Source organism: Pinus tabuliformis, chromosome 4_2 (assembly GCF_031772625.1).
Source record: "Pinus tabuliformis cultivar Carrire ecotype Pingquan chromosome 4_2, CPIR1, whole genome shotgun sequence".
NCBI lineage: Eukaryota > Viridiplantae > Streptophyta > Pinopsida > Pinales > Pinaceae > Pinus > Pinus tabuliformis.
Window position 1 is genome coordinate 846,073,120 of NC_142304.1, and position 20,284 is coordinate 846,093,403.

Genomic DNA, 20,284 nt, shown 5'->3' on the forward strand with positions numbered 1-20,284 from the left:
ATTTAAAGATCCCTCCCTGATGGGAGTCTTTCCCCTCCCACCTCCAAGCCTCGCTTTCGTTAATATGATCACAACGCATTCTGATCCATGGGTTCTTCCTCCCGTGAATCAAGAAGACTCCTGGGGCGAGATGATGCCGTTGAGCCCAGCCGAGCTCAACTACATCGAAATAGTTGCTGCATCGGCTTCAACCCCCGAACCTGCTATTCCAGGCAGCGTTCCCGATTCACCTGAAACCTTCCCTTGGTTGGGAGAGAAGGCCACTTCGGACCCCTTGAAGGAATCATTTCCCTCCGACGAGGCTATCATTGAGACTATGTCTCCCGAAGAGCTCCCTTGGTCAGATCACCACCATCGCTCTTCGTTTCTCCCTCCTCATTCGGAAATGGCCACGTGTCTCGGAAAGTTTGCTTCATGTCTCCCACATATCCCTCTCCAAACACCTATCCAGTTATATCAAGTGTCTTCGGAAGGGAACATGGGTAACATTACGCAGACTTTGGCTATCGACATCTCTGTCAAAACAGGGGTTGTCGAAAATATTCATATTGGAGTCACATGTACTCCTGAGGAAATTCAAATTTACAAAGATCTATTTCGTGAATTTCGTGACGTTTTCGCATGGTCTTACGAAGAAATGCCCGGCATTGACCCTAGTATCGTGGAGCACGAAATCCCTACCTATCCTGGGGCTAAGCCTGTTCGTCAGCGTTTACGCCCAGTGCACCCTCGAAAGGCTGCAGCCATCAAGGCCGAAGTTGAAAAGCTTTTTCGAGCTGGTTTCATTTACGCCATTCCCCTCACGGAATGGGTGTCTAATATAGTTCCTGTCAATAAAAAACAGGGCACTATTCGGGTTTGTGTTGACTATCGCGATATCAACCGCGCCTGTCCAAAAGATAACTTTCCTACGCCTTTTTTTGATCAGCTTATCGATGATTGCGCAGGAAGCGAAATTTATTCGTTCATGGACGGCTTCTCTGGTTACAACCAGATCAACATAGCCCCCGCAGACCAGCACAAGACTACTTTCATTTGTCCTTGGGGCACCTTCGCTTACAAGAAGCTACCTTTCGGTCTCAAAAATGCCGACGCCACTTTCCAGCGTGCGATGTCGTATGCTTTTCATGATATCCGACACATCGTACAACCTTACCTGGATGACCTACCCGCTCATTCAGCTAAACGTCAAGACCATCCATCTCATTTACGCGAAATCTTCCTTCGCTGTCGACACTATCGTATTCGACTCAATCCGCATAAGTGTGTCTTCTGCATGGAATCTGGCCGATTACTCGGGTTTATCGTCTCCCGGGAGGGCATCCGCTTGGATCCCCTTAAAGTCGAGGCCATTGTGAATCTTCCTCCCCCTGCCACTCTACAGCAATTACAAAGCTTGCAGGGAAAAGCCAATTTTCTTAGACGATTCATCCCAAATTATGCCGAGGTGGCCAAGGGTTTCACGCGATTACTAAAGCGAGACACGCCCTTTCATTGGGACGCTATCGCTCAGCAATCTTTTGAGCGCCTTAAAGACCTTCTGGTCTCAGCTCCGCTCCTAAGACCTCCAAATTACCACCGTGACTACACCCTTTATCTGGCCGCTGCCGATACCACCATCGACATGGTTTTAGTGCAAGACGATGACGATGGCACGGAGCACGTTGTATACTATCTTAGTCGCAACCTCCTGGATACGGAGACTCGTTATGCATATGTCGAGAAGTTGGCATTGGCCGCTGTCTGCACCGTCCAACGTTTCCGTCATTACATCTTGTTGCGCACGACGACCGTGATCTCTGACTGCAACCCCATGACCTACATTTTGTCACGTCAGTTGCTGGGGGGCAAATACTCGAAGTGGATCGTAATCCTCCAAGAGTTTGACTTAGAATTCACTGCCGCCAAGTCTAAGAAATCACTGGTCTTTGCTGAACTGCTATGTTCCTTACCATCTCAGTCTGCACCATCTCATTCTGAGGAGAAGATTCCGGATGAAACGCTCTTTCTCATCAGCACTCTCAACCCATGGTACGGGGACATCATTGTATATTTACAAACGTCTTCGTTTCGTCCCAATACATCGAAAGATGCCCGACGACGGATCCGTCATCAGGCTCAACCGTATCGCATTTTGGGCGACACCCTGTACCGCCTCGGCGTCGATTCTATTCTTCGCCGATGCTTAACCCTCGAGGAAGCTGAGCGAGTCATGAATGACTGCCACTTCGGCGCTTGTGGCGGCCACATGTCCGGATACGCTACCGCTCAAAAGATCCTCCGCGCTGATTATTTCTGGCCTTCTATATTCAAGGATTGCATCCTTGCTGTACGCGCATGTCATGAATGCCAGGTTTACCACCGGAAGATGCGTGCACCTGTTGCACCACTGCACCCTGTCGTAACCGTAGGTCCATTTGCCAAATGGGGCATCGATTATACGTCCTGTAACCCTCGTTCGGCCGGGGGGCATGGGTACATTATCGTTGCCGTGGATTATTTCACCAAGTGGGCCGAAGCGATGCCTACATTAAACGAAGACGGTCACACAGTGGCGCAGTTTTTATTCAATCATATCATCACTCGCTTCGGAGTCCCTCAGGCTATTGTTACAGATCACGGAAAGCATTTCCGAAATCATATGATGACAGAGTTGACGACCCAGTTAGGCTTGCGGCAAGATAGTTCATCCCCGTACTATCCTCAATCTAACGGTCAAGTTGAAGCCGTGAACAAAGTTTTGATCACCATGCTTCAGCGCACCGTCAATATACACAAGTCAAATTGGCATCTAATGCTTTTCCCAGCCTTGTGGGCCTACCGGACTTCTGTGAAGGATGCCACCGGTTTCACCCCGTTTCAACTGGTCTATGGACTGGAGGCTACCCTTCCCGTCAAATGTGAAATTCCTTCATTAAAATTAGCTGTCGAGTTGCTTCCTAACACCACTCCGGTGGAGGAACGGCTTCTTTACCTAGAACGGTTAGACGAGACTCGTCGTTTGGCCTCTCTGGCTATCGAAGCACAGAAGAAAAGAGTCAAAGCTCACTTCGACCAGAATATTCATCCTCGTTCCTTTGTTGAGGGAGACTTAGTATTGCTCTACGATCAAGCTAAGGATAAGCTGGGGGCAGGAAAACTCGAATCCATGTGGTTAGGTCCCTACATCGTGAAACGTGTTTTACAAAAGGGCGCATATGAGTTGATTGATTATGAAGGAAATCCTCTTGACAAGCCCCGTAATGGGCTGTATCTGAAGAAGTACTATGCATAGCCGCTCACATTCACTTTGTATATACGTGTGTTTTTGGGTTTTTATTGCATAAGTTTCTTTTGCTTTGGTGTGAAGGTGTGTTTTACCCCTTATTATGCTTTCTCTTTCCTGCGCAGATGTCTCGTACCCCTTATGTTGGTTTCGCTGATGGGGCCTGCCGTAGTACTTGTAATTTGTCTTTGACAGCGTGGGCGATCTACGATCCTCACGAAGAGTTGATAGACCTTCAGGGTGTCTGCCTAGGTCGTACCACTAACAACGTTGCCGAGTACAGCGCTGTAATAGAATTACTTGCCGAAGCAGTTGACCTCGGCATCCGAGAGCTAGTGGTGAACCTGGACTCCCAGCTGGTTGTCCATCAACTCAACAGGCGATATTCCGTCAGAGACCAGCGCATATTAAGGTTGTACCTACGTGTGAGATTGTTAGAACGGAATTTTGATTACATTACTTATCAGCATATTCCGAGACGATTAAATACGTTGACTGATGCATTGGCAAATCATGTATTAGATAGACATTTGCGAAACAGATAAACATCATACAAGAAAGCATAGAACAGCATAGTAAGACCATAAGCATATGTAAATAAACCATTTCAAGCATAGTTTGCATGTGTGTGTTTTTAAGCTTGCATTAAAAATATAAAATCTATGAGTCGAGTGTCGTGCAAATTCATACATAAGATCACAAATTGTACTGAATAAACGCATAACATTAAGAACACATCATCACATGTAACAACGACTCATCCAAAAATCGGTATGTATATATATATATATCGTGTGGCGCACTAAGGCGCTCAAAAATAGAAGTGCATGTCCCAAAATCTCAATACATCTGAGTCATAATGTCTCAAAATAAACAGTGGAAATAAAACCTAGGTGACTAGTCGGCTGGATGGTGCTCTCTGTAGTACACAGCCGCTCGTGCCACCCGCCTCAGAAGGCGGTGCACCCTGGGTTCCACACCCACTGTGTGAATCTGATGCTCTACGGGAACCTCCTCGACCCCCTGGAAGTCCGGCACCCCCTCCAGCAACCCCTCAAGGTTGCGAGCCACAGTCTCTGATGTGTTGGCCCCTGGAGGGGCTAAGGCCAAAGCTCCAGCTCCCGGGCCCTCTCTCCGTGCCGTGGCAGCCAGGCCAATCGGTCTAGTAGGCCCCACATCTGTATGACAAGACATTTATTAGGACATGTACATGAAAATTAAAAACAATACAAAACTCAAAAAGACAAAAGTGTCATACCTGCATCGTCCCACTGTTCACCTGGAGGCAGTACCAAATCAGGATCATTGCAGAAATCCATCCCCGCATATGGCCAATCCTGCACGAAGATCTCCTGCTGATCCAGCCAGTCTCTGAAAAATGCCCCCCAGCTATGTGGCCGGCCGCCACCCCCACGTGGCATAATCCGAGCCCATCGAGAGGCCCTCGTCTCTCGAGGATCTCTGGGGGCATCCACAGCCATAGACTGCAGCCGCATGGCTGGTACTCGCTCCAGAATGAGCGGGACCAGGATCGACCCGTAGCCAAACTGCTTCGTCTCCCCGCGACGGCAGTTGCTCAGTTGCCTCTTCATGTTGTTGCACACTGCCGTGCACCAATCAAACACGGTAGGCTCGAGGCACTCGAGAGCTAGTAGGAGATGGGTCTTAGATGCCTCATGGTTCGCCATGCTACCCGCCGCCCGGGTCACCATGAACAGGATGGTGCGCAGCACTATGTCTCTCACTGTGGGGATCGAGCACTTCCCACTCCGCGTCTTCACCGCCCCTGGGCAAACCTGAGCCATCAAGTCATCCAGAGTACCGCCGCTAGGGCGCTGCCCCTCCAGGATGGGCCTCGCACCTCGGCGCGACAATCCAGTCAAGAAAAAGATGTCCATGTGGTCAAACTCAATGTCGTGACCACGGATGGTGAATTTTTGGTCCACCGGGTTCCATGCCCTGATCAGCAGCTCCAGAAGATCATGCTGGGCCCTCAAACGCGGCGTAAGGAAGAATTTCATGAATCCGCACGCCCGCATGGCGTTGCAGCAATTCACGTCTCCCCAAGCAGCCACATCCTCTACATCGTGAACTCTCTCTTGCCATTGAAAGGCCATGATGTCCTGCATGAACCATAAAAACCAATTAGAAATGCTTCCATAGGAAAATTTACGTTCATTTATCAAAAAACAAAATTTTTCCGCGCCATCGCGGCTGTTTTAGAAACAGCCGCGATGACAATGGCGGCCCTTTGTAAAAAATGCGAGGTCAGCGCGGAAGAACACGCCTTTTCCGCGCTGACCCGAAGTTGGCTACGTTGGTTATTTTTCGGTCAGCGCGACCCCGTGGGCCATTTCCGCGCTGACCGAGGGCGCACCCATGCAAATAAAAAATGCCCAATTGGGCTAATTCGACCGTTAAAAACCTACTAAAATGAACCAGAATGCAGGGCAAGGGAACGAGAACCTACCTAGAAGAAGCAGATCTAGAAATGGTCTCCGAACGGGCTGGAAATCGCTCCGTCAACTTTTTGGCTCCTCCACGTCCTTCACGTTCTCAAATAGTAAAATGGTAAAAATGACTTATTACCACTCCCTATTTATAGTAAAAACTCCTAATTTGCCATATTTTTCGGGTTTTTACCATTTTTTACCATAAAACTAGTCCTGGTTTTGTTTTGAGCATGTTTTAATGTGTTTTTACGTATATCGAATGGATTTATGCGGGTAGTGCCCTTGTGCAGGTACAGGTGTAGCAGCTTGGTTACGCCGCTCCACGATTCATGTGATCCCCAAAAGTGTCGTCTCTAAGCTCTTTTCCGATGCTAAACAAGAGAAGATAGCCGAGCTTCCTTTCAGCTCGCTAAAAGGAATGAAAGGCGGTCGTTTTTAAGCTCTTTTTCCGACCGTTAAACCCAAAAAGATCGCCGGGTGTTTGTCGTTTCGCGCTCGATATTGGCTCTAAAACGACGTGTTTTCGACCACTTTTTTACTTTTTCAGGTCGGGGACACTATTCATGAAAAGTACTCCTCGGTTGTAATGACCGGGCGGTTCTTTCGGGCATAGTTTTATACTTTTTCGGGCTCGAGAGACACAACTGTACGAAAAAGGACCCCCCTGGAGTCTCCTTTTACGCTTTCTTTTCAGACTCTCGAAACAAGAAAAGAAGCCGAGTTTTTCCTTTGTCAGGCTCGTTAAACACTCAATGACATCGGATATTGTCAACATGACACACATCAAGCATATGTTATCCCCGTCAAGCTTGTCATCCAAAAATAATCGGGGTACCTGCCTGCAAAGGTGGGGAAAATGGAACTATGATTACAGTCGTCTCGGCAGTACGTCACTCTTGAACATGGCACTCCGCTTTTTCGTGTCTGGGTGGGACCATCTCATCTCGTTTTCACTAGCCTCCATGGGTTTGGGACATCCTATTTGACCTCTCATCTGTTCATTGCCGTCGCCATCTTATCCGCTGCTCATTTGATGTCAAGTACTGCCAAATCCGTTACAGTGCCGTTATATGTTCAAGAGAAGTTGTCCTCTGCCACAATGCAACCTCGTTCGATATCTCATCACAAACTATTATGTCTCTGTCTCGTGTCGATGATGTGGGAATCATCATGGCCCACCTTCGATCAAGGTCGCTTCTCGTCGACTTCAACTCATTATCCGAGAAAGTGACTTAGAGACTCCTTTCAGGTGCCTTGGAGCCTGCATGCCTCAATGGCAGGTTCTTCGTGTTCGACGCAAGGTTTACATCATTGGCCTACGATCGAATGATTCCGTGGGTGTTCAACACCAACTCATTGATTCACACACCACGGATTGTACCTATAGTACCTTGAGGGCCATTGTCATTATTGGTGGTACCTCTCACGTCTGTTAACGGTTTTCATCATTGACCGGTAATCAGACGATGTTCATGCATGTTCGACTTCAACCCATGTATTCACATGCTTGGACTTGTACTCTGTTCGGGTCGAGATGGAGCGCAAGACCCTGGATCCTTGCTCACTATGGTCCAGGTTGTGATTTTGTGGATAATCATTACATGACTCATTGATGGATGGCTGCGCCCATACCTGAGTCTTCATGGATGGCTGCGACCATACCTTGTCATTATTATGGTCTCTTTAGCTGGGTGGCTGCGTCCATACCACAGACCAGTCTCGCATGTCTTTTGGTTGGCTGCGCCCATGCCTAGACTGCATGTACATGATTGTCAGAGATTTTTCGGTACTTCCTGGTGGTGTTCCAGTTCGGCGTGTGTTGTAAAGCATTTCACCCCTCCCACTCTCTCGGTCTTCATGCTTTAGGGGGCATCTGTTACACAGTAATTTATCACTGCCTTCCTGTCAGTCACCCTGCTGTGTCCAGAAGTCACAATCACTAAGTGTTTGATCCCTGAACTGGCTTAAAAACCCACTTTTCCAAAGTTTTGTGCATCAGCGCGTCTGTTCCTAAAATAACCGCGATGACAAGCGCCTCACAGTGTATTTCATGCGCTGCCATCGCGGAAGAACATCACTTTTCCGCGATGACGCGCAGCGCGGCTTTCCCGTGTCCTTCCGCGCTGACATGACTTGTTCAGTTATTGATATGTGCTGACAGCGCGGCAGTCTCCATATAATCCGCGCTGATCCAGTTTGGGCGAATTTGTTCAAACAACCAGCCTTCCAGATCTCTCCAGGCTTGGTTGTTAGCTTTGTGAATGTCGACTCCCTTCTATGGCATGTCTGTTCGACCCTTTGCAACTACTCCCCTTGAAGATAAGCTCATCCTTCCCCCTTTTTAGGAGACTCCTTCTCCTATATAAGCATCCACCATCACCATGAGCAGCTAGTTGGAACTAGTTAGACTTGGCTTGGATTGTACAGAGCTTGTAGTGCTCAGATTGCTGCTATAGGTTTGGTGTGCTAGGTGTGGAAGTGATTGATTGCTTGGGGAAGTTTTTTTGTGACATTTTTGTGAGAGAGAGAGTTATTTGTCTTGGGAGAACCATCCTCAAAGGTGAATGCTTGAGATACATGCTGACTGATCCCTCCTGAGAAGTTTATCGACGTCAGAACATTTGGTTGTACTCTTCTCTATTCTGATTAATAATAGATGACTGCTATTATTGTTCCATTCTCGTTTGTTTATGCAATGGATAAATGTGAATTATGTCTTTTCTGACTGACATATAGTTACTTTTACTAGATTTCACGCTTGCGTTTGCTTTCTCTTCGTGTGTGCAGGTGTCCGTTCGCAGGGATCGCGGAGGACTGTGACCAGCTGAAGCGAAGGAGCGAAGGAAACATCTCTTCATCAAAGGACAGCGCAGGAATCCAAGTAGGTGCTCTTTACCCCTTGTTTAATTGTAACTAGGAACATGCGTGGCAGCATTGTGTGATTGTTGCTAGACCCCTATTGGGCTAGTAGGGATCGCCTCTATCCGTAGAGGGGATTTACCTCTCCAACAAGGGGTAGGGATATTACCCATTGTCTATCGTTTGAAACTCATAATTGTGAGAAGGCCATGTTAGGAAATGCTCTCATAGACGTGTGAAGGTGACTATTTGTTGCTTGCTAGGGAAGTTAGATTGATGTAGTGGATGATTTCACTTACGAGTTATATCTAGAGTGAGGTCAATATAGTTGATGCTTCAATTTGTTGTGATAGAGTAAAGGTTAGGATGTGGCAAATGTAAGTAGATTAGGGATGAAAGTTGATTTAAAGTTTCTATATAATGTTGTTCAGAGATTAGATGTGCCATTATTATTTCCTTTCTTGGTTCCTACTGTGTTTAAAACACTTGTTTTGATTCATTTCTAATAATTTAAGTGTGATGATCAATGACTAATGAATTATTGTTATTTTGTTAAATGTTACATTTACTTGGTTTGTTGTTGTACAAGGCTTAGTTGTGAACATGAATGAATTATGCATTATAGGTAGTGATTCTCTATTATTAGTACATGTGTAAGATATGTGTATGACCCTATGTATAAATACACTATGCATGTATACTTGTACAAGTACTTGATGTATCAATTGCTAAAGTAGGTTATTAACTACTTGATTAATAGTTTGATGCTTATAGAAATCATATTGCTTACATAAATATCTAGTAGCATTACCCTTGATTTTGATTATTGGCTGGTACAGTGAATTAAATGGGTATGGGGGGTTGCCATAAATTTTGAAGAAATTGTCAAATTTCATTTTATAAGCTAGCATGACAAGAAACAAATTGCATTAGACTTCTTTTTGTTATTATATGTAGTTCATTTATTATCTTATTTTAATTAATATTTTCCCATCAAATCTAGAAGGGGGGGCTAATGACCCATTAATGAGGGTAGTTGGATAGACTTTAGGGTAATGTAAATGGAAATATGATAACTAGAGAGAAGGGTGAAGTGTTGAAGGGGGTTGATGTTAGAAATTATGACTAGGTTCGGTCTTCATAATTGCACGAAGAATTCATTTATTTGACAAAAAGAAATTGATTTTAATATGTCCCATTTAAACACTTGAAAGGAAAAGAAATTTGAATTTTTAAACTTATTATTTATCTGCCCAAGTAGCCAAGTCATCCCTTCTAAATGACAGGTGAAATATGTTTAAAGAGGCACATTTTTGTATGTGGAATCAACTATATATTGGTGTCCATGCTCCATTTAGAAACAAAAAAATCGTGGAACTTTTGTAGTGATTTTCAAATACCTGTAGTAGAAGTATTTCATACCTTCTCTGTGATTTGATCGAATTAACAAGAAGAAAATCCCTATAGTTAGACGTGCTGGATATGACACATCTTCTGTGAATGTGATATTCTATGATGGTTCTCTATGAGGAAATGTGAGCTTCTATGATGTTTTTTCTGAAGTGAAATATGAGATTTTGTGTTGATTCTACATGATGGAAAGCGAGCTCCTGTAGTGGATCCCTGTGATGACACGTACGCAGTTGCAGACCTATATTTGTGATGGCATGCAAACTTTGTGATGTATATCTATGATGACCTGTGAAGGACTCTATGGAAAAACCTATGAAGGACAATATGAAAGAAAATGTTTTCTGGTGAAAGGGATGACTTGGCACTTTTGACAGTGGTTATATGACTTGGATTTCTCTTGATTCTATAAAGAAAGGATTGATGGGTTTTCCCCCTTGGTGGGGTTTATCCTTGCCTTGGAGTCTAATTTATGGTGTCATCTATCTCTTGTTTTATTTTGTTGCATTCTAATGGTAATTGATTGATGAAGAAAAAGATTAATAAACTAAGATGAATCATAGTAATGATCACAAGTAATTATCATGTTGAGGAATTCACTTTTTACTGGAATTTCATCATGGTATCACAGCTAAGGTGAAGAAGAAGGTAGCCTGAATATCACATGTTGTTGGCTTAGTTAAAGAATATCCTCATCCATCAAGAAGATCAGAGTTTATAAAAGATTAGAAGGGTGAATATCACTTCTTGTTGGAAACTGTATTTGAAGTCCTCTTTGAAATTCCTATGGAGTCTAAGCCCTACATATCTGAATCTGAGATGTATGATTTGATGTAAACGAAGTGATATAGATACACATATGTGAAGTTATTTCTAAGATAGAGGCTAAATAATGTGGGTTTCTAAGGAAGAATCTACATGAGTTTCTAAGGCTACATTCTTATGGAGGAATGTGAATTTCTCATGACTGTAATCTCACAACAGTAATGCAAATATCTGAGTTGCTTCCAAGTTGTTTAACACAATGATATGAAACTAACTAGATAATATTCTCAAGTAATTCAAGTTTTTCTATGATGGTTATATAGTGTTGGAACTGTTTGGATCAGATATTATACAAAAACAAAGTTATGAAGCAAGTCATGCTTATGCCTATGAAATTGATATAAGTCCCCTTATGTACGATGCAATTGTCTCCTTTATACTCTAACAACATATATGATATACTCTTCTTGGGTTGTATTGTAAGGTTGACATAATCATGATGCGAGTTCTCTTACAAGACATAGATGATTCAATATAATGATTGCAAAGCAAAGTGGAAGTATTGTTATGCTTCTCCAAAATTATTCTGAATATTCTCCTATACAAGTTTTCTAGACTGTGATCTAAACTATGATCTAAGCATTTTGGACCCAGATATAAAGTCACCTTAATAAATCCAAAGTGGTGCAAGCTCATCTCCTTGACATGAAAATGATGCAAATAAAGTTAATTCATCTCTTTACTAATACACAGTAATCCGAGTTGCTTCTTAGAAATACAAATTACTTGACAAAGATACAAGTTACTTCAACTGTGATGATAAAAATGTGAAACAATAATGTGAAGTGATAGTACGAGACCGTTAGTGTTATCCTTTGAAGTGATCTTGATCTTAACTATGAATTTGACTACATGACAACTGGTGCAAAGTTTGAAGGCTTATCTGATGGTAGGAGATGACATACATCTGCTGATGTAAAGGACGGTAAGTATATACTAAAGTTGATCAGGTATGTATCTTGCTATTTATCTTTGTTCAATATCTAGGAGAGAATTGTTGAGATTGCAACAAGATGATGGAGCTTAGTGGAGAGAGTCGCCTTCACTAAGTGGACCCGCAAGAAAATTATGGCGCAAGTTCTATTTTTGGATCACAGCAGGGATGACCACAGCAGGAGTGACCACAGCAGGGATGATCACAGTAGGAGTGATCACAACAGGAGTGATCAAAGTCTATTTTTAGACTGGCTATCAAAAATAGAAAAGTCAAATATTATTGTCTCATAATAATATTTGGGCTATAAACTTGATCTTATTCTCTTGGAGAACTTCAGTTTGAGCTACAGATGTGGCACATGCAGCTATCAGAAGGAAGTACACTTTCTTTGTGGGTCAGTTGAGTTGTTGCATGCATGACTTCAGTTAGAACTCAATCAATTGAGTTTGGTGGAGTTGATTGTGGAGTTGATGGAGTTGTGTTCAGTTTGACTTGGTTAAACTAGTTGTAATTAGTCTAACTGCAAATAGACTAATGATGAGTTGTTAAACTAATTATTAACTCATAATGCAACTATAGAATACATCAGTTAACTCAGTTGCATGTCAGTGCATGTTCAGTTCAACAGGGACAGGTGTTAGAGGATCAGATTGCTATCAGTTGTGACTATAGTTGTGCATGAGGATTTGCACAATCAAGGGATTGAGTATTCCAATGAATATTGCCCAGTATTTGCCCATTATTATAGCCTCTGCTCACGTCTTTCCCAGTGTGAGTGATCCTTTGGAGGTAAATACGAGTTTGGTTAATCCATTCTCATTCATTCTTGAGCAGGTATTGAGCAGTGGAGGTAGGCAAGCAGTGGAATAGATTTGGAGATCAGATCTGAGCTGTATTGTGTGTAACAGGTGACGCTGGTACTGGATTGATTGTGATAAGCATTGTACTTTGTAATGTTGCATGTTCTTAATCATTAATATACAGATAGTGTGGGGTTTTCAGCTGTAAGCTTTCCCCGGGTTACATACTGTGTTAATGTGTGAATGCTCTTGATGTTTTATTGTTATTGATGCTGCTAAATTGATGATCAACGTAGAGGATATTATGTATTGTGTATGTATTCCGAAATAGTACATGATCAGGATAATCTCCATTGAATATGTGTTAAATTATTCAAAATTTCTACAAGAATATGTGTTAAAGTTTTCCTTGCTAAGATGTATGCTCTTAAGAAGCTTTGATTAAATTGTTGGAGAGTTGTTGAAGGATGAGGGTCTATAAGGATGTATTGACTAGATAAGAGTATTCTCTCTTATGAGTTAAAATCCTTGGTGAAGATCCTTGGAAAGCATATAGTTAGAAATCATGTAATTTGTAACTAACATATGCATTCTTGTAGAACTTGCAATTTTTATATTAGTAGGTTTTGGGGGTTTGGAGATTGACCCTTGCAAGCTCAAATTTAAGAGGGAGCTTATTTTTCTTAAGAGATGAAGTTGACAAAATGGATGCATGAAGTCCATGGATTAAGTAAGGGCTGATCATTTTTCAAAAGATAAGTATTTTGTGCCTTTCCTCCTTGATTGATGGTTTTGGTTAGTTTCTTGTCTATATGCTCTTTATCTCTTTCATGTCAGTGAGATTGCTAGGCCTACCTAGGGTTTAGCAGCAAAAGGATAACATGGAAGAGTGTTGCATATTTAGAAGACTTTAAGGCTTATAGAAGACCTAACCATTGAAGGAATTGGCAGTTTGATGATTGCATTTATTGTGCCCTAAAGATTGTAAATTTGGAGGGGCAAAGGAATAGTCAGTGGGATTCCCAAATAAGCCTTAAGGACTATGATTTGATGTGTTAACATATTGTTGTGAGGGCTATCTTATGCATGCGGCTATCTTATGCATGCCCTAAAGTATAATACTAGACACGACAAATTAGAGTTGAGTAGGCTGGTCATTAGGCCCTAAATTTGAAAGATTATGTAAGGGATGATTCAATGTCCTTGTTCAATGAAGTCTGTGATAAGTGGGCTTTGTACAATACTTCAAGAATTGAATTTTTGAGCAGAAAAAGTGAAGCTTTGTGGGTTATTTATGTGCCCTAGGAAGAGTGTTCTGGAATAGTGAAATTGTTGGAAAGATGAGCAGATCTAAAAGCTCTAAATAGAGTGACAAGAAAATTTGATTGGTCACAGAGTTAGGGAAGTTTTGGTAGCCCTAGGAGTAGTCTTCTGAAATGACCAAAAGAATGAAAATTGGGAAAATATGGAGGATGAGAAGTAGTGCAAGATGCAAAGTAGAAAGTAGTGTTGGATGTAATAAAGTGAAGATCTCAAGTGATCATGAAAGAAGGAATAATGGTTTGTTAGGAGTCATATTTGGAGCCCTAGTTAAGAAGTTGAAGATGAGAGAACTCAGTGATAAGAGGGCTAGTTGAGGAACCTACAATAGATCTCCACAGAATAACATGTAGATGATGTAAGGGAATTATGAGTACTTTCGACACAAGTTAAGGATTTTTTTATGTACTCTCCCTAGTTGAGAGGGAGTGAGCATGGACTTCTCCTCTTAAGTTGAGAGGGAGTTAGGACACATGGTTCTCCTTATGTCATGTACTGTGACAGATTAGGATTGATATCCTAAGTCAAGTACATGGACATGGATAAGGAGAATGGTGGATTGGATAATCATATTGGATAAAGAATGGTTCAATAGATAGAAATTTCCTTGAGGGAAATGGTTTGGTGGAGGAAAAACTTCAGGTATCCTAGGTGGAGTATGTACCTCAGAGAGGCGGTGTGGTGTCCCATGGAATGCCTCCCAACATTGAGATGTGATCTTGTGGAGAGATAGAGTGTACCTGTCAAGGTATTGGTGGTGTGAAAATGTTGGCTATGATGATGTTATCATCATTGATGCTTACCAATCTGGATCCTTTCTTCTAGATGAGAATATCAGGATGATTCATTATCAATACCTCCCTAGTTAAGAGGTAGTGTTAGAAATTTTAACTAGGTTCGGTCTTCATAGTTGCATGAAGAATTAATTTTTTTTTTCCACTGGAAAAATCAGTAACTTTCATTAATGTTTGAAAATTACATAAAGCAGATGCCGAGGCATTACTGGATTGTTCATACAAAATTCACCTCATCAAGGTGTTGTTCTGTAGGTATAAGCAAAACAGTTCTGTGTACATTCATCTGACTGTGCATTCTATCTGTTGTCCGAAAGAGGACTCTGTTTATAAACATAATATCCATGTTCTATATATGTCTATTAAAAAACAAAAAAACGCCATTGTCTATCAGCTGTTGGGACTGTTGTCCCTTTGTTCTCTTTGATCTATGAATGGCCTGTGGTAAAATTGATACTCCTCTGCTCCATTCTGCTCCACTATTATCCCCTCGCCTCAGGGAAGTAACGAGGCCTCTTTGGATAATTTGTCAGCCTCGCTGTTATGTTCTCTGTAAATATGTAAACATGTGCAATGGTTAAATGCTACTTTGAGTATGAGTGCATCATGTAATAAATTGCTGAGAGTGTGTGAATGACAAGTAGTGATATTGTTAATCCAGTTAACAACCACCAATGAGTCCCCAAATATATTGATTCTTGTATGATGATGTGATAATGCAAAATGTAGAAGATTGTGGACAGCAGAGAGCTCAGCGAAATTATTTGATCCATTGCCAAAGCCCATTTTTGCAAGGTATCGATGGTGTTCATTTATGTGCAATACAAAACCCCCACCACATCCATCCTGATTTGCTGCTCCGTCGAAGAATGCCCACGGGATGGTTCTATCAAAGTTGGGCATGGGCTGTATGGATCTCGGTCTCGGGGGTGGAGGGTCTGGTAACTCATGATATGCTGCAATGATGGTGGCCTCTACCCGATTCCATGATATCAATCGGTCTTCAAATATAGCCCGATTTCGAGCAAGCCATATATGCCAAGTAGCCACAGGTGGAAGGTTTTGTAATTGAGTGCTCGGATGACAGTGAGACCAAGTATCCCAAGCACTCCTAATATCGATCCCTTTCCAATTGACAGCGATACCCAACAGATTACATATGTTGTTCCATAGTTTGAGGATGACAGGCAGAGGAGGAATATATGATCCTGAGTCTCTGATGCATTTTTACAGAAGATACACCATGATGGGCCAAAAATGGCTCTGCGGGTGAGATGTTCCCCTGTGGGTACATTGCCGTTTAGTGCACACCAAAGGAAAAGTTTGGTCCGTGGAGGAGCCTTGAGCTTCCAAATGGATTGCCACCATGACTGTAACGATTCAGGCATTCTGTGAGAAATGAGAGCAGTGTATCCAAATTTTGGAGCATATATACCATGATCAGCAATGCACCAAATAAGTTCATCCGGTCCTTGTTTTATACGAATGTGAGATTCAGATAATGCCTCAGTATAGCGATCCCATTCCTGATGCCATTGTAAAGGGAGATCCAATTACTGAGCGAATTTCCAAGCCTGGGAAAATATATCAGTGCGCTGTTGGTCCGCGATCTGTGCAAAATGTCGGATATCCCGGGCCTATAGGTGCATTATAAGATCTGGATTAAGGATATGTCTACCCCCACAGTTAATCCAAGGGTCCAAACCAATTCTGCCTGTCAATCCATCATTAATGCGCCAAGCAAGATTGTTCCTAATGAGAGGAAGGGATTGAATCAAGGCCTTCCAAACCGATGAGCATCCCATTGTTGACCAAGTAGGGAAACGGGCCCAATCCAAAATATTATGAGGCCAAATGTATTTATAATAGACTACCTGTGTCCAGAGATTTTGACAAGTGAGCAGAGTCCAACCCATCTTGGCGGCTAGTGCTTTTGCAAATTCAGGTAGTTCCTTTAGTCCCCATCCTCCCCACTTTTTGGGCAATGAGATTTTCTTCCATCCGATCCATGCAAATACTCTTTTATCCTGACTCCCATTCCAGAGGTATCGGTTGCATAACTGCTGTAGCCGCCCCAGGATGTTTCTAGGAATCTAGGCTAGGGCCATCCAGAACACCGGGGTGGCTTCTAATACAGACTTTATGAGCACCAGTCTACCAGCCCTGGAGAGATATATGAAGCTCCATGCTGTGAGTCTTTTTTCCAATTTGGCAACCAACCAGACCCAGTCAGCAATCCTTTGGCAAGTAGGTTTCAGATTGAACCCCAAATATTTGAGACCTCTATCCAGGGGGTGGACCGAGTAAGGGAATGCTTGTAAGCCAGTCTGGGTCTCCTGTACAGATGTGCGTGCACAGGTAATGGTTGATTTCATCTGGTTTGGCATCATACCCGTGGCAGAGGAAAAAAGTTGTAGGATCTTTGAGAAAGTTCGAGTGTCACGAACACTGCCATTGAGAAGTATAAGAACATCATCCACAAAGAGTAGATGAGTGAGATAGCAAAGGTCAGTTATGCGAAGGCCCCCAATGTCTCCAGATCGCTTGGCCGCTTCCATGAGGCGGCTGAGACCTTCCATGACCAACAGGAAGAGTAGGGGCGATAGAGGACACCCCTGCCTCAGACCCCTCTCCGAATGAAAAAAATTTGTGGCCGAACCATTGATAAGAATACTGAAAGATGGTGTGGTAATGCAGGCCATGATCCAAGAAATGTATGCATGAGGGAAACCCAGATGGATGAGGATCATTTTGAGATAGAGCCAGCTGACACGGTCAAAAGCTTTAGACAGATCGATTTTGAGGAGGATGGCTTTTAAGTTCTTCGACCAGATGGAATGGAGGGCTTCTTGAGCGAGTCCAATGGCCTCATGGATCTGTCTAGATTCGAGAAAAGCAAATTGTTGCGGGGCAATGGAACGGGAGAGGATAGGTCTAAGTCGATTTGCAATGGTCTTCGAGATGATTTTATAGAGGCAGTTACACAAAGAGATGGGTCTGTAGTCATCAAAGGATGCTGGGGAGTCAGATTTGGGGATGAGAGCGATGAATGTAGAGTTGATGGCATGATATAATGATCCAGAAGTCCGGCTTTCTTCAACCACCTGTAGTAAGTCCTGACCCAAAACATCGAAGAAAGCTGTGTAGAATTCAATGGTCCATCCGTCCGGCCCTGGGCTTTTGTCTTTTTTGAACCATTTCAGAACTCCTTCCAGTTCCTCAGCAGTGACCGGGTCAGTTAAGGTCTCCACATCTTCTTCCTCCACGAATCTCGGGAAGTGGTTAGCCACATTAATAATATCAAGTAAGTTTTCTTCTCGTGGACTCTTGTAGAGGTTCCTGAAATGAGTGATGCCCAGGTGAGCGAGCTTATTGAAATTGTCTGCTATTTCTCCATCCGGGGTAGGGAGCTTCCAGATAGTATTAGATACCTTCCTGCACTTTGCAAAGTTATGGAAAAACTTTGTGTTGTCATCCCCAACTTGAATCCATAAAGCTCGGCTCCTTAATCTAATGGATTCCTCTCTCTCTTTGAGAATCTTGGCTTTTTGATTCTCAAGATCAATAAGCCTACATTTGTCCGCAGCTGTCATGAAGCCCTGTCCTCTGTCATCGGTGAGTGAACATAAGTCCGCTTCAATATGGGAGAGCTGTGCTGTTTCACGTTCCAATTTCACCCTTGCCCACTTAATAGTAATATGTTTGATTTCTGAAAGGTTCCTGCAGAAACCTTTGGCAAGAGGAACAGAGTCATTGATGGGATGAGAGGCCCAGTAATCCTTTATCAGCTGGATATAGTCCGGATCCTTCAGCCAAGAGGGATTGAATTTGAAGGGTGCCTTGGGTTTCTTGGAAGGACCCTGAATCTCCAGGTATATAGGATTGTGGTCCGATACCCCCCCCGAGCCAACCCATTGTCTGAAGAGATGCAGGTGCTGAAGAAGAGGGCCCTTTAACAGAAATCTGTCAAGTCTGCGGGCAAGTGCAGCATCCCCAACCCGTCGGTTCCGCCATGTAGGAAGGAGACGCTGCAATGGAATATCCGAGAAATCTGATTGTTCCAGTAGATTAGTCATATAATCAGTGATAGAGTCAATTTGAGCCTCAGTGCCCCATGACTCCCTGAAACCCAGAGAGAAATTGAGGTCTCCTCCTATAATAACATGGTCTTCATTCAGCAGGGGTAGCTGAAGAGTATTCCACCAGAATGATTCTCTCTGGGAGCATGGAGCATATATATTGACAATCCTGAGATCCATGCCAAGATCAGCCGAGAAGAAATCCAATCCAATGAACCCTGCACCTCCCCAGGTTGAGATAGGATTAATGGACCGAGGGTTTAATCCAATGGCTAGACCCCCAGATCGTCCCACAGCATCATTTGCAAAAAAACTCCATCCTGGGACCATGGCTTGCATGACACGAATAATTTGATCTGCAGAGCAGAGGGTTTCTTGTAGCATGATAATGTCGATAGGCTCAGTATCAATGAGCCGCTTCATGGCTAGTTTTTTGGAGGAACTAGCCAGTCCTCTGCAATTAAAAGAAAGACACTTCATGGGGGAACACCTCTCGGGGTGTGTCCTGCTCTAAGAACCCCGTCAATGGTCGCTTGTCGGCCAGAGACCACCTCTGCCCCAGCTTGTTTGATGGCTTTAGAAAGGTGTGATTTTCTCCCTCTGGTATGCAATGATGCCCCCTCAGGTATGACAATGCCCAGACCCGAGTGACCGACAGCCTGCTCTTTTGATGGATTCCGAGACCGAAGGAAATAAGGGTGAGGAGGGGAGGATGGGCACGGGGAGGAGAAAGACTCGGGAGATGTAGTAGAGATAATAGGGTCAGTGCATGCAAGAGGAGATGATAATGTGCAGGGAATCATGGAGATATGTGCAGATGGACCAGAGGCATGATAATCATCAATAGACGAATGCAAAGTTGGGAAAAAAGAAACAGAGATCATACCCGCTTCTGCCGCCGAACGAGCCCTAGTTTTTGGAGGCGAGGATCTCCGGAGCCCAGCATCGTCCGCGGGTGGAGAAGCCGAAGGGGCCGGTCCAGCAGAAGGAGGGCGAGATATGATGGGGGAAGCCGTCCTGGTAGTCGCCGGGGTGCCTTTCACCGAATCTGCAGCTTTCTTATTGAGTGGACAGTCCTTCGCGAGGTGTCCCACTTTGTGGCATCATCTGCAACGGAAGGGAACCCCTTCATAGTCCAACAACTGAACTCGAATGCACCTACCCCACTGAAGCGTGATCTGTTCCTCGAGTCCCTCTCGAGTGTCCAGATGAACCAAGATCCGTGCAAGTGTTCGATTCCCAGATTCCACATAAGTGCGATCGTAGTCCAAATATGTCCCCAGGGCATTGCCAACCCTAATAAAAACTTCTTCGTCCCAGAATGGAATTGGTAAACCTGGGAGTCTCACCCAGATTGGTCCGGCACCGAGCTGCTCGCGCTCTGGATCGAAGAGGGGATTCCAGCGCTTGAGAAGGACCGGGGCCATTTCAATATGCCAATATCGGCCCAAAACGAGGTTTGTTTGACTGACCTTGGAGAATTTAAGAGAGAACCATCCTCTGGGGAGGACATGGACCTCTGGAAGGTCGAAAAGGACTCCA

General features: G+C 43.7%; 2 protein-coding genes across 2 annotated transcripts; both read right to left on the minus strand.

The window, feature by feature from the left end:
* Positions 1-16,756: 16,756 nt before the first annotated feature.
* LOC149172323 (uncharacterized) lies at positions 16,757-17,242 on the minus strand. The gene has a single exon (XM_089426273.1). It carries the CDS (start codon positions 17,240-17,242, stop codon positions 16,757-16,759), a length of 486 nt encoding a protein of 161 aa, XP_089282399.1.
* Positions 17,243-17,478: 236 nt separating this feature from the next.
* Positions 17,479-19,165, minus strand: LOC149172324 (uncharacterized). Its single transcript, XM_089426275.1, has 2 exons — positions 17,859-19,165; positions 17,479-17,767 (listed from the first exon to the last, which is right to left on the minus strand). The coding sequence occupies exons 1-2, from the start codon at positions 19,163-19,165 to the stop codon at positions 17,479-17,481; spliced, it is 1,596 nt and encodes a 531-aa protein (XP_089282401.1).
* Positions 19,166-20,284: the final 1,119 nt, after the last annotated feature.

Coding starts and splice junctions, on each gene's coding strand:
- LOC149172323 (XM_089426273.1), bottom strand. CDS start 17,242: ATGGAAGGTCTCAGCCGCCTCATGGAAGCGGCCAAGCGATCTGGAGAC.
- LOC149172324 (XM_089426275.1), bottom strand. CDS start 19,165: ATGAAGCGGCTCATTGATACTGAGCCTATCGACATTATCATGCTACAA. Junction 17,768..17,858: donor CTGGAAGGAGTTCTGAAATG/GTTCAAAAAAGA, acceptor GACTTACTACAG/GTGGTTGAAGAAAGCCGGAC.